This window comes from Physeter macrocephalus, chromosome 13 (assembly GCF_002837175.3).
Source record: "Physeter macrocephalus isolate SW-GA chromosome 13, ASM283717v5, whole genome shotgun sequence".
NCBI lineage: Eukaryota > Metazoa > Chordata > Mammalia > Artiodactyla > Physeteridae > Physeter > Physeter macrocephalus.
In genome coordinates this window covers 73,113,347-73,131,048 of record NC_041226.1, presented here as the reverse complement: position 1 = coordinate 73,131,048, position 17,702 = coordinate 73,113,347, and the positions used below count along the sequence as shown (strand labels likewise).

The window sequence follows — 17,702 nt, the reverse complement described above, 5'->3', positions numbered from 1 at the left end:
GTGCCCCGGTCCGGGAAGATCCCACGTGCCGCGGAGCGGCTGGGCCCGTGAGCCATGGCTGCTGAGCCTGCGCGTCCGGAGCCTGTGCTCCGCAACGGGAGAGGCCACGGCAGAGGGAGGCCCGCGTACCGCAAAAAAAAAAAAAAAAATGACACTGTAGTTAACTGGTAGCAATGGCCAGGGTGAGGGTATACTTGAGTTATGTCAGGATAGGGCAGAGGTAGATATTCTTGGTTAAGCAAATATAAGAAGTTACAATACCTACCAGAAGAATAAAAATGAAATACATGAATATTAGTGCAATTTTCAAACTAGGTATTAAAAACAAATGAATCTAGACATCCTTGGTAGCTAAGTGAACCAACGGTTTGAAGTTACTCAAATAATAATAATAATAAAATAATAATAATACAATAATAGGAAGTGAATAATAAGTGAACCAATAGTTTGAAGCTAACATTGGCAACTTCTGGCACAGATTTTTATTATGAGTAATTACGTCTCTAAAAAACAAAACTTCAATTCATATTCATAGTCAAATCTGTTAATTTTGTCTTTATTCCATGAGTGAGCTCAGTTTACATTTCCTGAAGGCCCACTGGAAATAAGCATGTCAATCAGCCAAGAGGGAGTTACGAAAGAAGCCTAGTCCCCAGGAAAACTTAAAGCCTGTTGTGGGAAACAGGCCTGATAGTCCTTAAAAATAATCTAAACAGCAACAACAAAAGATACAAAGTATTTTTTTAAATGCACACTAACAACTAGCAATGGTTTTCACTGCTGAATAGCCCAGAGACAAATGAGAAAAGCCTATCCCTGCAACTCTTTCTTCTGCAATGAGAGGGAACAGAAAAGACTTCTGCTTGACACACGTAATACTCTCCCAACTCTGAACACAATCAGAAGTCCCAGGGTCACACGTGCAAGGTCAGGGGGCATCAAAGGGCTATTGAGGGCACTCGCTATGGTCAGGGAGATGGGCAGACACGTTAAAAAGGTGCAAAAATGTAACATAAGGCCGCACACTCCAAATGCTAACAACAGATGCAAACAATCAGAACTACAGGAATTAAGAGAAATCCGAGCATCGGAGATAAGGCAGGGCTTGCAAGGGACCACTGATTCTTGAAGCGGAAGACAAGACTATTCCAAGGGGGAAGCAGATCAAATATCGTTCAGGAAACACACATAGACAAAGAGACGGTGAGGAGCGAAGGGTTGTAATAGGGACAATGAACACAGGAATCAAACTGGGAAAATGTAGTATTGACATTTATTTAAAGAAATTACAGCAACCATTCCTTTCCCCTCCCCAGAAAGAGGGGCGAGGGAGAGAAGAGCTTGTTTATCCTATTACTCAAAGGAAAAACACGGAGGTATGTTGGCAAGTATATTCTTCCTTAGTTTCTAATTGCCTGATCAATTACTGAGAGAGACTGTGTTGACAGCCTCACTGGAAACAAACAAAAAAAATTACACACCATATAAAGCCGCCCTTCCCACCAAGACGGGCCCCCCTGCAAATACACAGAGTTCAGTTAGGAAGAATAAAAGCTAACATTTATTGAGTCCTTACTCTGTGTCAAGCAAGGTGTCAAGTGTATTACAAATATGTCTCCTTTTATCTTCACAGTGACCCCATGGGGTGGCTCAGTAAGTGAGTGTTTAAGTGCCTTGTTCAAGGTCACAAAACCAGTATGTGCAGAAACCAGCATATGAACTCCCAAGTTTGCCTGACTCACAACCAACTTGATAGACCTGCTAAAGGTCAACAGAAATATACCCTATTCTTTGTTCACTCCTTGATTTTGATAAATGATATACCCTCTCTGCTGACAGACTCCCTGCTTGACCAAACTTCAGTTAGGCATCTCTGAGCCCTCTCCTCAGCTAGGCGTGGATCTTGGGCTTCTGTGTCCATCCTTGCTGAATCCAGTTTAAGCAAAATTCCTGCTGAAATCAGTTTAGAGAGAAACCCACCCGCCCCCCCCCCTCCCAACCCCGAATACCTAATCAAGGTCCTCACCCTTCACCCTTGGCCGGCCTGTTATAAGAATCCTGTTAGACCAATTTAGCAAGATTCCCCACAGCCCCACCTTGATGTCTCCTCTTAATAACTTTCCATCCACGGAACCGCTCACTTTGGGAGTTGGCTAAAAATGCCCAGCTGTCTTTGTTGTATTCAGGGTGCAGCCAGATCTCTCTCCCATATCCCAGTTCTGCGTTACAACAGTCTTCAGTAAAGCCTTCCTTATCCTTACCCTTACCCTTCCTTACCCTTACCCTTGTTGTATTCAGGGTGGAGCCAGATCTCTCTCCCATATCCCAGTTCTGCGTTACAACAGTCTTCAGTAAAGCCTTCCTTACCCTTTTAACAAGTGTCAGAATAAAATTTTCAAGTATCAGAATAAAATTTTCTTTAACACTGTATTGTAGGTTTCTGATTGTAAAGTCAAAAGATGACTGTGAAATTTTAAAAATGGAAACTGTCAGATAATGCAAATTATTTAACTAGCGCATAACTAAAACAATCCTCAGGATCGACTCCAAAACTCTGTTATAATCAAGACGCTTCTAAAACAGAACTTTGTCGCTTTCATAGTCCATTGTCCTGTTGTTATATGTTATTATGCAGGTCTGACATCAAATATTCTAAAATCTTCTCATTCCCTTTTAGGAAGAGGAACTGCAAATTCCATGCCGCTTCCTGAAAGGGTTTTAGTAGCAGGCAAGTAAGCACATGCGCGCACACACATACACACACACACACACACACACACACACACACACACACACACACAAACACCATGGACCCAAACAATACAATGTGTTAAAGTAGTGTTTATGACATGCCTTGAAGCTTTAAAAGTTCTTCATGCAAAGATGAAGAGTTAAAATATTAAACTGTATATTGAAAAGTGCCCTACATATCACTATTATCTATTATGATTTCCCCTTGGATAAAGAGTGACAGACTGTATTTAGGATTTACATCATGTGCCATGAATCAAAACCAATCTTCAAGATGGATCCTAAAGCATGTGTGTGTGTGTGTGTGTGTGTGTGTGTGTGTGTATGTGTAAATCTTCTATACATTTACTTACCAGTTTCTCCAGCTGTTTTATTCTTCCCATGAGGCTTATATAGAACATATGAGCATCCTTTTACGTGGAAGTGGTCGTTAATTTGTCTAAACCATCTGAAAATAACAAGAAGACTTGCTCATAGCAACAGTTCCATAACAAAGAAGGCACTATTCCAGTTCCAGAGAAATTCAGGCAGAGCTCAAGTCTGGCATATCTACTAGAGGCTGGGCCCAAACAGCTGGATGCATGGTTTACTATCAATGCACATATACAGCATTATTATTTTGCAGAACTAGAAATAAGGTATTGCTTCTAGGCGAGGGCTTCGTACCTCATAAGTGTCGTATTTCCAGTGAAAGGGCCGAACCTAATATCCTCAAACGGGGGTTGAAAACCCAAAATATGTAAAGCTTCTTCTTGGGTGATAGCTGGAAGACTACAAAAGAAATATTGCCTTTCATTTCACAATTCCAATCATATGCAAATATAACCTGTCTCAATGTTACTGTGTCTGTCTGATTTGAAAACAATTTTGTAGTATTTTTCATTTTTATTTTATCAAAAATAATGCATGCACATATTTTTAGCTAAAAGGCTTAAAACAAAATACGGCAGTTTTTCCCCAATTTATGAAAAATCTGTTCTTAAAAGTCTTCCATTATAGAAAAAGCAACACCAAATAACTTTTGAATTTGGAGTTGAGGGATACCACTAAATTAACATACTTACTTTCCAGCTCCCATTGTGCTATATAAGAAATTCCAACAAGAAATTAATGAGGAGATACCACAAGAAGTCTTATACTGTGGTCGGCTTATGCAGTACCTGAGAAAATAAAAGACTGTTTTCACTTGAATGAATACAAAATATGCATACAGAGATAGAACACTCATGGCAACTGAGTGTGTTACATAATGAAAACTTTGATCATTTAAACCACCAATGTAAAATCTTTATTCATTTAAAGTATTTTCATATTTATTCAACACATTATAAATGCATAATGACAATAAATCATGTATTTTAAGAATGATGGCTAAGTATGACTAACTTATTAGTTAAAGCGGATGTTACCCAAGCCAATGGAAAAAAAATAAAGATATATAAATTTAGACACCAACTATTAAAATTTTGATGTAAACTCCTAGTTGAGCTACACATATGATTATCTGCAACTTCAGTTGTAGTTCTTTATACAGTCTGGATATTAACCCCCTATCAGATATGTGATCTGCAAATGTTTTCTCCCACCCTGTAGGTTGCCTTTTCACTTTGTTGATTATTTCCTTTGACGCACAGAAGTGTTTAAGTTTGATGTAGTCCCATTGGTTTATTTTTTCTTTTGTTACCTATGCTTTTGGCATCATACCCCAGAAATCACTGCCAAATCCAATGTCATGAAGCTTTTCCCCTATGTTTTCTTCTAGGAGTTTTATAGTTTTAGGTCCTACATTTATGTCTTTAATTGATTTTGAGTTATTTTTTGTGTATAATGTGAAGAAAAGGTCTTAAAAGACCTTTTAAGAGGTCTTTTAAGGTATCCCTCATTCTTTCACATGTGGGTATCCACTTTTCCCAGCACCATTTTCTGAAGAGACTGTCCCTTCCCCAACCTGTGGTCTGAGCACCCTTGCAGAAGATTATTTGCCTGTTTACATGAATGTCCATTTCTGAGCTCTATTCTGTTCCACTGGTCTATATGCCTGTCTTTATGCCAGTACCACACTGTCTTAGTTACTGTAGCTTTGTAATATGTTTTGAAATCAGGACGTGTGTGACCTGTGTTGCCCTCCTGCAATCACCACCTTCCCTGTAATTCACTAGAGGCAGTGTCCTCAGCTGGTATCTAGGAGATAAGCTGGAATCTTGGTGGCAATCCGCACAATGTTTCCTTCTGCAACCTTCTCTGCATTTCTGTAGTGCTAATCTGGATCTCCACAAAGAACTCAGATTCTTCCCCACTGACTCAGTGGCTCATACCCTTAGATCTAACCAAAGAGTCACCAAACAGTTTGGGGTCATCCATGAACTTTAAAGAAACCTGCATTGTTTGAGGCCAGCAGTAATCTGTGAGTTCTTGGCATCTCCTTTCTGTTAGTCCAGAATGCACAGGATTTGAAAAATGTATTAGGGCCTATGTTTTGGGGATGATGCTATTTCAGGGAAGATAGAGGTTTCCACATTTTTCATTTTGCTGTTACTGTTTTCATGGGTTTGAGGGAAGGAGTGGAGTAAAAAGACCTTACTCTGTCACATTTCAATCTCCCTCTTCCATCTTAAACACTTCTTCACAAATCCTTGGGATCAACCTTAGGCACTTTTAAGATTTTTCACATTTTTTCATCAATCCAAACTTGTTTACTGGTCTTGTTCATAACCAGCTTAAAACTTTTACCGACATTCTACTGTCTTCTATGGGTCTTTCCATTCCATCTCTAATCTTGTAATATACTCTGGGAAATAAGCTTGTCATCCTGGTAATTTTTCCCCCTCAGTTACTTCTCCTATCTGTCCTTCCTCATCCAAGTCTTTATGTCCTCACATATTATACTATTAAATATAATTACTCACATATGTGATTATAACAAATCTTAAGTCTAAGGGATTCAGAGCAGAATGTGCAAAGCCGCTCTCCAAAAAAACTGAAATTAATGTTTTTGATTTGTGTCTCTCCTCCAATACACTCTACATACTAACTATTGATACTACCAATTTATCTTTGTAAAATATCCTTTTGTTAAGAAATCATCAATGGCTTATCTCTACTCCAGAAAAAAAAATTTAAATCCTTAGCCTGATATCCAAGAACTAGATCGTGACGTGTGTTATAAAGAAAGAACATGGGGACTTCCCTGGTGGCGCAGGGGTTAAGAATCCAACTGAAATTAATGTTTTTGATTTGTGTCTCTCCTCCAATACACTCTACATACTAACTATTGATACTACCAATTTATCTTTGTAAAATATCCTTTTGTTAAGAAATCATCAATGGCTTATCTCTACTCCAGAAAAAAAAATTTAAATCCTTAGCCTGATATCCAAGAACTAGATCGTGACGTGTGTTATAAAGAAAGAACATGGGGACTTCCCTGGTGGCGCAGTGGTTAAGAATCCGCCTGCCAATGCAGGGGACACGGGTTCAAGCCCTGCTCCGGGAAGATCCCACATGCCACGGAGCAACTAAGCCTGTGCCCACAACTACGGAGCCTGTGCTCTAGAGCCCATGAGCCACAACTACTGAGCCCGTGTGCCACAACTACTGAAGCCTGCGTGCCTAGAGCTCTTGCTCTGCAACAAGAGAAGCCACCCCACTGAGAAGCCCGTGCACTGCAACAAAGAGTAGCCCCCACTCACCACAACTAGAGAAAGCCTGCGTGCAGCAATGAAGACCCAATGCAGCCAATAATTAATTAATTAATATTTTTTTAAAAAAAAGAAAGAACGAACATGGACTTTGGAGTCCAACTCTCTTCAGTTTCAATACCACATCTGCGTATTTGCCATGTGACGTTGAGTAAGTTTCTTAGCTTCTCTGAGCCTCGCTCCAGACAGGCTGATCTACTCTTCATTACCAACCTGCCAGACACTTTCCCACCATCCGTTCAAAGACCTTTAGACCCTCCATCCCCTCAAATTTCCTCTCTTAAGACCCAGCTCCTCAGTGAAGCCTTTCAGTGATCATTACCGCCTCTCATGTTGGTTGTTTATTCCCACCCATCATCTGACAAATTTCCTGAGGTATTTTACATTTTCCACTGTTCTCAACTAGATTGGAGAACAAACACCCGTTTTGTACATCTCTGTATTCTCAGCCCACAGTAAATGGTCCAATATTTATTAAATAAGTGAAAAAAATCTAATATTTCTAAAGCCTCACACAAAAGAATTTTTAAAACCTCAAATTATAGATCAGTAATATTTAAAAGCTATGGCAAATTAAACATCTTTTTCTTTAGAATAGGAACTGTATGTTAAGGTCACCAAATAGCCCCGTTGGTAATTGAAAGATCTTCTTATTTAAAGAATGCCAGTTAGTAAAGGCAGAAGAAATTATAGAATTTTGAAATTTCAACATTTTATAATAGGATTCAGGCAGGGGTCATTAATGGGTCTGGCTGAAACCACTAGGTGAAAAGTTGATGGTTACCTAGATGTTAACCCAATGCCACCGTCACCCCACTGATTACTTGATGGTTCCAGAAAGAATAAAGGGAACTTGACAATGTGGGCTAAGGCTGTTGCCACCTCCTTAATCCAGTAATCACTCTTAGGATCTCTAATATCAGATGACCAGACACCATGTACCTTCTGATGGGATATAAGGATGAAGGCCACAGGGTCACCCAGGCAGTATTCTTGCCCAAAATGTTCAACCAGAATCTAAACAAGTCTTTATATCTAACTTCCGGTTTATAAGGACTGAGGTTATATGAGTAATTTAGACCACCAGCAGGAAAGGAATCACACAAATTGAGGAAGAATCAGATGGGGAATGTTCTAGTTAAAAAGAGATTTATGGGCCACAACAAGCAAACACAATATGTGGTTCACGGTGGGTCCCACTCTGAACAACCAAGTGTGAAGACATTTTCGGAAAAATCTGGGAAACCTGAATTTAGCCTGGAAATGAGATGCTAAGGAAATACTGTTAACTTCATTAGGTATGACAATAGTAATGTGGTTAGGTAAAAAAAAGTTAAATTTTTAGAGATTACCATCGTCTGAGGTCTAATACTTTCCGCTGCTTAATATCTTCAAGAGGAGAATATTGAGGCCACTCCCTCTGATGTCTTCTTCCTTTCTTGTCTGAAGTTTTTTTCTTGGAAATTTGCTTCTTTCCATTGCCTAGAATACAAGAGTATAAAATGAAGTCAAATGAAGTAAGATGCCAAGGCAATACAATTAATTATGTAACAAAATATAAAAGTAACTAGGTCTGAAAATGTTATTTGCAAACATATTGAAGAAATACATGTATCTTCAAGAATATGCCCCTGCCTTAAAGAGAGAGAGAGAGAATAAAAACACATTTAAACAACCATGAATGTTATTTCCTATCAGGTTCTTATATTCCGATTCCTGAGCTAGTTACTTAGCTAGTAAAAGAATCAATCACAAAATGTTTTGCCACATCTAGCAAATAAAATTACCAATAGTAAAATATTTAACTAGACCACTTTCCAGAAAATGAATCCTTTCTATAAAACAATAAAGCCACATTAATGTAACTCTGTTGAGACAGTAAAAGCAGTAGAGCCAGTAATCCGATGATGTGATATTTAAAAATAGTTCCAGGCCTACAGAGACCACAAAATGGATTAAGAATGATGCATATAAGTACATTATTAAAATGCAACTTTAGCACCAGGAGCCAGAATGGAAAACAAAGTCTCCTTTCTGTGTGCAAGTATGTACACCACGTGTGTGGGCACATGCACACACACACACACACAAACACACACACATCACACACATTCTCCAAAAGACACACAAGACAAATAACAGTGGTTACCTACAGGGGGAGAGGAAATTGGGAGCCACACAAAAGGGGAGGTAAAAGTGAAAGTGAGACTTTACACTCTTAAATTTTTATACTTTTTAATTTCCATCTAATAGATCACCCAGTCAAAAAATTATATAAATTAAAATATTATTGAATAACATCCAAGCCTCATTTCACTAAAACACCATTAACATTTCAGATAGCTACGTGCACTTTAAAATCTCTCACACATATCATATTTTAAACAAAATAAATCTGTAACAAAAATTAAATAAAAGCTAATATTTCATTTTTATAGTTAGTCATAAATTATAAAACATAGATTATATAGATATATGCCTAGAAAACACACATGGAAAAGGATCCATTTTATTCATTCTACAATGAAACAATTTAGCGCCCAAAACCAGCTGGAACCAACAAGGACCTACTGTATAGCACATGGAGCTATATTTAATATTTTGTAATAACCTATTAAGGAAAAAGAATCTGAAAATATATATATATATATATATACACATGTGTATAACTGAATCACTGTGCTGTACGCCTGAAACATGACATAGTAAATCAACTATACTCCAACATTAAAAAAAAACCCAGCTGGACCTCAGAAACTGTTGTTACACAGGGAATTCCTCTAATTTTTGTAAAATGGTGTAATACTGAACACTAGAAAAATCAAGAAACAAGGATTTTTTTCCCCCTTCCCTTTAGTTATTCTTCCTAAGTCTTCACAGAAACACAAAGTTTCTCCCAGAGCTGAACAACCACTGGAAAACATGAGCAAAATCTCATTCTGACAAATTTCTTTCGCTAATAAAATAAATCTTAGTGAGTGAGAAGATGGAAAATCTACTTTCCACCATTTCTTGAGATGTCTTCACTGTCCAATAATGACTTAATTCCCTAAGGAGTTTTCCAGACACTTAGATTTTTAGTGGCTAATGAAGCACGTAACCTGTGACCTCAGCAGCTCATAGGGTCATCTGTACCCACGTACAGTCCTCAAAGACTCACCTAAGCCTGCCCTCTGTTCTCTTCTAGCTTACTCCCATGAACCCTGGGATAAAAAATAAAGTATATATGGTCCAAATGAACATCCTTCATGACATCCCCTCACTGCCACACAAAGAGCTGGTCCCACAGGCAAAATTCCAGTCATTCTGAGGAAGGAAGCTCTGTCAAAGTGGAAGCCACATTTGAGAGGGGAGCATAAAAGAGCAATGCCTGAACATTTCTACCTCCCTATCAGGTCAACTCCAGTAACCACTGTCCACTGCCCCTTGTTATTGCCATATTCCTTTTTCCATCCCTCACCCTGCTCACAACATACCCATTTAGCTCCCAAACCAAAAATACACACACACACACACACACACACACACACACACACCCCAGACTGGCTTTTAGAGAAAGGTACCAGGAGAGCAAATAAAAATAGAATACTCACCATCTTTTTGACTTAAATAACCACAGGACAGAGTTCCAGGCAATTGCCATCATTAGAACGTGAGGTTGGGGGGATCCCAGAAATAAGAGGGCCAGAGAAGGGAAGAAGCCAAATTTGACCCAAATCTTAGGCTGACCCTTAAACTGTGCGTGCACAGAGCAGAGCCCAAATAGTACAGCTAAGGCTAAAAGAATTGAACTGAGATTTGAGATGTCCTCAGAGGACAGAATTTGCAGCTTTAGTCCAACCAAATTAATTGCCTCTAAAATTTTAAAAACAAACAAACAAATAAAACACTCTTTGGGGGACTATATCAGAATCCAAAATCACCATAACACTTCCACCATCATGAATACAATCCCAAAGTACTGAACACATGAGAAGACTGAAATATGTGACACATTCTCAAGAAAAAAGATAAGATCAACTCTGAGATGACCAGCAGGTTAAGATTTTAAAGTGGGTATTATAACTATGCTCTATGAGGTGGACAAGGTGCTCTAGCAATGAATGAAAAGATAGCAAACCCAAGAAACTATTTTTTAATGTAAATTCTAGAACTAAAGTAAACAATAGCTGAAATAAACAATTCATTGAATACACTTGACAGCTATCTTTAAGAGACAAACTTTAAATATAAAAAGACACGGGTTGAAAATAAACAGACAGGGCTTCCCTGGTGGCTCAGGGGTTAAGAATCCGCCTGCCAATGCAGGGAACACAGGTTCAAGCCCTGGTCCGGGAAGATCCCGCATGCCGCGGAGCAGCTAGGCCCATGCGCCACAACTACTGAGCCCGTGAGCCACAACTACTTAAGCCCATGTGCCTAGAGCCCATGCTCCACAACAAGAGAAGCCACTGCAATGAGAAGCCCGCGCACCACAACGAAGAGTAGCCCCCGCTCAGCGCAACTGGAGAAAGCCCACGTGCAGCAACGAAGACCCAACACAGCCAAAAATAATAAATAAATTAAATAAATAAATTTTTAAAAAAGAAAATAAACAGACAGAAAAAGATAGACCAAGCAAACATTAGTCAAAAGAAAGATGGAATAGCTATATTAATATCAAATAAAGCAGCTTTCAGAACAAGAACTATTGCCAGGAATAATGCAGGATGTTTCATAATGAGAAAAGGGTCAATTCATCAAGAAGAAATAAAAATCATAAATGTGTGTGCACCTTATAACAAGGTTTCAGATTACATGAAACAAAAATCAACACAATTAAATGGAGAAAAGACAGCTCCACAATCATAGTTGGAGACTTTTAACACCCCATTTTCAGCAATTGTTAGAACAAGACAAAAATTAAGTAGCAACATAGAATATATGAGCAACATTTTCAAACACTTTGATCCAGTAAATATCTTTAGAACACGACACCCCACAACTCCAGAATGCACCTTCTTTTCAGGTGCACGGGGAACATTCAGCAACGGAGACCATATGCTGCCTTGCGAAACTAGTCTCAGTACATTTAAAAAGACTGTGAGCTTAGCACAGGGAACTATACCCAATACTTTGTAATAACCTATAAGGGAAAAGAATCTGAAAAAGAATATATATATATATTCAGAATATATATATATATATATATCTGAATCACTGTCCTGTACACCTGAAACTAACACCACATTGTAAATTAACTCTACTTCAATTAAAAAATAAAAATGACTGGGCTTCCCTGGTGGCGCAGCGGTTGCGCGTCCGCCTGCCGATGCAGGGGAACCGGGTTCGCGCCCCGGTCTGGGAGGATCCCACATGCCGCGGAGCGGCTGGGCCCGTGAGCCGTGGCCGCTGAGCCTGCGCGTCCGGAGCCTGTGCTCCGCAACGGGAGAGGCCACAGCAGAGGGAGGCCCACATACCACAAAAAAAAAATAAATAAATAAAAAATAAAAATGACTGAGGTCATATGTCCTCTGGAACTAAACTAGAAATCAGTACTTAGAAAAACCCTAAATACCTGGAGATAACATAGCATATTCTAAACAATGCATGTATCAAAGAAGAAATAACAAAGGAAATTAGAAAATACTTCAAATTAAAGGACAATAAAAATAAAGTGTATTAAAATTTGTGGACTGCAGCTAAAACAGTACTGAGTGAGCAATTTAGATTACATCAACACCTTGATAATGTAGATGAAACGGACAAACTAAACTTTGACAGAATTGATGGGAATCAAGACAACTCCATAATCATAATTAGAGATTTTTAATACCCCTCTGAAAACCCCTCAAAAAACAGGAAGAGAGACTACTTCCAAACATGTCTTAGGAGACCTGCACAGACATTATGAAAAAAAAAATTATAGACTGATCACCCATAAATAGAGACACAAAGTGAAATCCCCGGACAGTGCGAGAATTACAAACTTACATAACATTCTGTAAAACAAGTTGATTTTGCATATGAATGAGTAGACAGAGGTTTTACAAAACGATCAGAGAAGCCTAGAGGTAAAGTACAAACCTGACTTCTGCCTCTTTCTAGCTGTGCAGTTGTGCCCAAGCAATGTAGCCCCTCTATGCCTCCATTTCTTCACCCATAAAATGAAGACAAGAGTACCTACGTCACAAAATTCCTGTCTTACTGTGAGTTCAAAAGAAAAAAGTGAAGAGCATTAGTATCTGCTCCAGAACCACCACATTGTAATTGTGAAGGTTGTACCCTGCACCCTCTTAAACTGTGCAGTGCACAACCTACTCAGTGGTACCTGGAGACCCTGTTGAGTGTTCAAATATTTTTAACAACAGAAAAGCCAAAATGTTATGTAGTAAAAAAAAAAAACACTAGATATTTATTTAATTTTATTTATTTATTTACTTTGGCTGCGTTGGGTCTTCATTGCTGCGCACGGGCTTTTCTCTAGTTGCCGACAGCGGGGGCTGCTCTAGGTTGCGGTGCGTGGGCTTCTCACTGCAGTGGCTTCTCTTGTTGCGGAGCATGGGCTCTAGGCGCGCAGGCTCAGTAGTTGTGGCTGGCGGGCTCGGACTTAGCTGCTCACGGCACGTGGGATCTTCCTGGACCAGGGCTCGAACCCGTGTCCCTTGAATTGGCAGGCGGATTCTTAACCACTGCGCCACCAGGGAAGCCCCAAAACTAGCTATTTAATTGAGAAATATGATTCATGTCACTGCAAAACCATGAAGTAGTATGTTATTCTAGCCACATCATTAACCATTTCTAAACTACTGAGTACTTATCTACAATACTTGTGTTTTACAGCACTCTTAAATTTCTTCAAGTCTTCCCTGGTGGCGCAGTGGTTGAGAGTCCACCTGCCAGTGCAGGGGACGCGGGTTCGTGCCCCGGTCCGGGAAGATCCCACGTGCCGCGGAGCGGCTGGGCCCGTGAGCCATGGCCGCTGAGCCTGCGCGTCCGGAGCCTGTGCTCCGCAACGGGAGAGGCCACAGCAGTGAGAGGCCCGCGTACCGCAAAAAAAAAAAAAAAAAAAAGAGTTCATGGGAATTCCTTGGCGGTCCAGTGGTTAGGACTCTGCATTCAAGGAGAGAGAGGGCTTCCCTGGTGGCGCAGTGGTTGAGAGTCCGCCTGCCGATGCAGGGGACACGGGTTCGTGCCCCGGTCCGGGAAGATCCCACGTGCCGCGGAGCGGCTGGGCCCGTGAGCCATGGCCGCTGAGCCTGCGCGTCCGGAGCCTGTGCTCCGCAACGGGAGAGGCCACAGCAGTGAGAGGCCCGCGTACCACAAAAAAAAAAAAAATTTGTTCAAAGCTCTCAAAATGCAAAGGTTATGTTTGAAGTTTCCAGTGGCAACACATTAGTGAACTAAATGTCCTACGCCCAAGGTTATTTTTTTAACTATGTTGACAAACAACATGATAGCAATGCGCCTCGTTTGGTATCATAAAAAGAAAATCTGTTTGAAGGCAAGTTTAAACAAGATATATTGCTTGTTTTCTCCTTATTTTCACATGAGAACATCATGGCTCCTTCCTTACCTGATTTGTGTTTCAAATTCGTGGTCACTCCATCAAATTCAGATTTGTCAATTTCCCACGCAAGAGGTAGCTTGCCCAGGCTGTTGGATAAGTTTTCCAAGCTATTTTCTTCATTGTAGATGATTTCCGATGCACTGGTCGGGATGCCAATGTATCTTGAGGAATTATTTCCAGCAGATAAAGTGACACTGTTGGGGAGGCAAGAAGAGCGGGTTGGATTTGGGGTTTTGTAGATTGAGGTCGCCTGGTTGAGAAAGGCGTAGTCCGAACAGATGGCATAAATTTTCTCCCGAGTGTGGGTCACTGGACAGCTCCATGGATAATGACCATCTCCTTTGGGACCCAAGGGTTCTCCTGACGCACGAGTGCAGAAAGATCGTACGGCACCTTGTAGATTCTCTTCGGGAGACCTGCTCTCAGATTTGCACTCACCATTTCCAGAATCATTTGTCCTTTCTGCTTCTGCAACGTTAGGCATTGAACGCAACTATAAAAGTTCTGTTATGAGGAAGAGGTTGCAACTCTTTCTATTTCTTGAAAAAGAGCTGTGACAATTGTTTACAGCATTCTACAAAAACGTGAGCGCTGCAAAAATGGGCTCCTAAGAAAAGAGGGAAGAGAAAGAAAGATCAACAATCCACTAGACACTACAAAAACACTAAAAAATATTTTAAGTGTTTCATATGCCTTCATTCAATAAATATTTATTTTACAACTACCATATGCTTAAAGCATGATCACTGACCATCTGTCTTGTTAAAAATTATTTTTAAACGATGCTTTAGGATAATAAAAAAGACAAGTAACTCAATTTAAAGATGGGAAAAATATCTGAATAGTCATTTCTCCAAAGACGGTGTAGAAATAGTCAAGAAACACATAAAAAGACGTTTGGCATCAATAGCCATCATGGAAATGCAGACCAAAACCACAATAAGATACCACCTCACATTGACCAGGGTGACTCGAATCAAACAGATTAACAATAAGGATCCAACAGGATGTGGAGAAATTGGAACCCTCATACACTGCTGGTGGGAATGCAAAATGGTCCAGTGACTTTGGAAAACAGGTCCTTAAACATTATACGTAGAGTTACCATATGATCCAGCAATTTCAATCCTAGGAATATATCTAAGAGAAATGAAAACATATGTCCACAATATGTTCATAGCAGCACTACTCGGAATAGCTAAAAAATGGAAACAACCCAACGTCCATCAATAGATGACTGGATAAATAAGATGTAGTCTATCCATACAATGGGACGTTATTGAGAAATAAGAAGAAATGAAGTACTGATCCACGTTACAACATGGACGAACCTTGAAAGCATTATGCTGAGTGAAAGAAGCCAGTTACAAAGGACCAGAAAGTGTTTAACTCCCCTTCCATGAAATGTTCAGAATAGGCAAATCTATAGCAACAAACATTAGATTAGTGATTACCTAGGGCTGGGAGGTAAAAGGGGATTGGGAGTGAGGGGGTTTCCTTTTGGAGTAATGAAAATATTCTCTAACTGACTGTGATGATGAATGCACAACTTTGTGAATACACTGAAAGCCATTGAACTGTACACTTTAAATAGGTGAATTGCATGGTGTATGAATTATATCTCAGTAAAGCTGTGCATGCATCACCACAATCAATTATAGCTACTAGTAATTAACTTCTGATCAGTCTCAGGAAAAACTGAGTTTCAAGTGTACACCGATGCCTTTGGGGAAGTAAACAAAGAAAAGTTTAATAGCAACCAAGGGCATCTGAGGAAGCTGAAGATTTATACAAAAGGAAGACCTTGGTGAATCAAACCGTAATAGGTGGTGTGGGAAGCCCCCTGAAGCAGGTGCCGGACAGAGTGAGCCCACTTCCCAGGGCTCCCACAGTGGAGCAGCACTTACTAGATAAAACCCACCCCGGGTGACCAGTTTGACTCTGACCGGTTAATCTCTCTGCCCATTCGCTTACTTAAAAATTTAGTAGTGAGAATCATTTTCCCAGGTTACAGGAAAATGTTTATATAAAACCCATCCTACAAACACTGAATAACAAAAACCTATGACCGGGCTCCCCTGGTGGCGCGGTGGCCGAGAGTCCGCCTGCCGATGCAGGGGACGCGGGTTCGTGCCCCGGTCTGGGAGGATCCCACATGCCGCGGAGCGGCTGGGCCCGTGAGCCATGGCCGCTGAGCCTGCGCGTCCGGAGCCTGTGCTCCGCAACGGGAGAGGCCGCAGCAGTGAGAGGTCCGCGTACCGCAAAAACAAAACAAAACAAAAAAAACCTATGACTAAGGCAATAAGAAATAACAGAAGATGATTCCCACAAGAGACCTGGAGTCTGTGAGGAGAAACCAGTAAAGGCACTGCATGTCCTTCGTGGAATTTATGGACCAGAGCTCCATACAAGAGGACTACACATGTCCTAGGAAAGATTTTATTTTCTTTCTTTTGAAGGAATGCTTCCTCTCTACTCAAACCTTCAGGCAGTGATTTTTTTAGGACTCTGTGCAGAGTTTATAGTTATTTGCAGGCTTGGTGGGAGCTTCACCACCAAACATGGAACCTTCAGTGGTTTCACTTTGGAAACTTTGCTTTTTGGTCAAGGAGTAGGTAGAGTGGAACTCTAGACAGAAAGCTTTGATGCTTTCTCCTTCTTCCTCATTTCCGGATGTGATGGTGATGGTGGAGGAAGATTCGAAGAGAAGCTCGGTTTGTACAGGTCAAACTCTGGGCTTCTCTGATTCCTAACAGATGTCCTAGCAAAGCATTTTCTTTTTTTTTTTTTTTAATTTTATTGAAGTATAGTCGATTTACAATGTTGTGTTAATTTCTGCTGTACAGCAAAGTGACTCAGATCGATATATATGTTTATATCCTTTTTCATATTCTTTTCCATTGTTGTTTATCACAGGATATTGACTATAGTTCCCTGTTAGCAAAGCATTTTCTACTTCTTTTCTGTTATCCTCATGCCTTTCACTAAAAGCCAGAGTGGTGGATAGAGGGAGGTCTTATTTCTGGCATTGGGGCTGCGTGGGTGGGTTGCAGTAGGGTGGGGCATGAAACAGAGCATGTGGTCATGGTGAGGTGCGGTGGCCAAAGCCTGAGGGGGCAAGTCTGGTGCGGGGGAGACAGAAATGTTCCAGGCCCTGCCCTGTTATCTCTTCATCTCAGGCTTAGCTTCTACTTTGACAGAGCTTCCTTCCTCACATTAAATAGAATTTTGCCTGTGGTACCAACGCTCTGTGCGGCAGCCTGAGGATGTTTGAAGGATGCTAACTTGGAACATATGTAGGAGAATATTCTTAGCAGAAACCTAGGGAAAGGGAAATCACTGCATTTGTGTATAAAAGGTAGGGCGGAGCTTCCTGGAAGCTCAAGACAAGAAAAAACATAGCACTTGATTAATAAAAAGTTTAACAGTCTGGTTTTGCTTGTTTGTGTTTGGAGTTTGTTTGCTTTTAAATAATGTTCACTAACAAGACTGATCTCTTTGGTTGCACTTTCACCAAAAAAAAAAAAAAAAAAAAGCAAAGATCATAAACAAAAGTGCATGCTGATTGTCAACAAAGGCTTATAGTAAACTTGGAGTGGTATGAAAACTTTCTCATTTGAACCACTGCTTATGGAAACTTCTCTTTGAAAAATTGTGTCATATTTATACATTTTTCACCTGAGCGAAACAAATTACAGAAAAAG

At 40.2% G+C, this 17,702-nt stretch overlaps 1 protein-coding gene across 5 annotated transcripts in view; it reads right to left on the bottom strand.

Annotated features, from left to right (window-relative positions):
• Positions 1-17,702, bottom strand: part of BIVM (basic, immunoglobulin-like variable motif containing) — a 30,472-nt gene that overhangs the window by 9,649 nt on the left and 3,121 nt on the right. For all 5 annotated transcript variants that reach the window (XR_008618941.1, XM_024123234.3, XM_024123232.3 and 2 more), the window contains exons 2-6: positions 14,005-14,605; positions 7,802-7,931; positions 3,816-3,911; positions 3,418-3,522; positions 3,105-3,199 (exon numbers count right to left, since the gene is read on the bottom strand). Coding sequence is in view for 4 of the 5 variants with exons in the window: in XM_024123234.3 (XP_023979002.1) it covers positions 3,105-3,199; positions 3,418-3,522; positions 3,816-3,911; positions 7,802-7,931; positions 14,005-14,482 (904 nt within the window). In the remaining variant the exon portion in view is untranslated. The remainder of the gene's footprint in view (positions 1-3,104; positions 3,200-3,417; positions 3,523-3,815; positions 3,912-7,801; positions 7,932-14,004; positions 14,606-17,702) is intronic.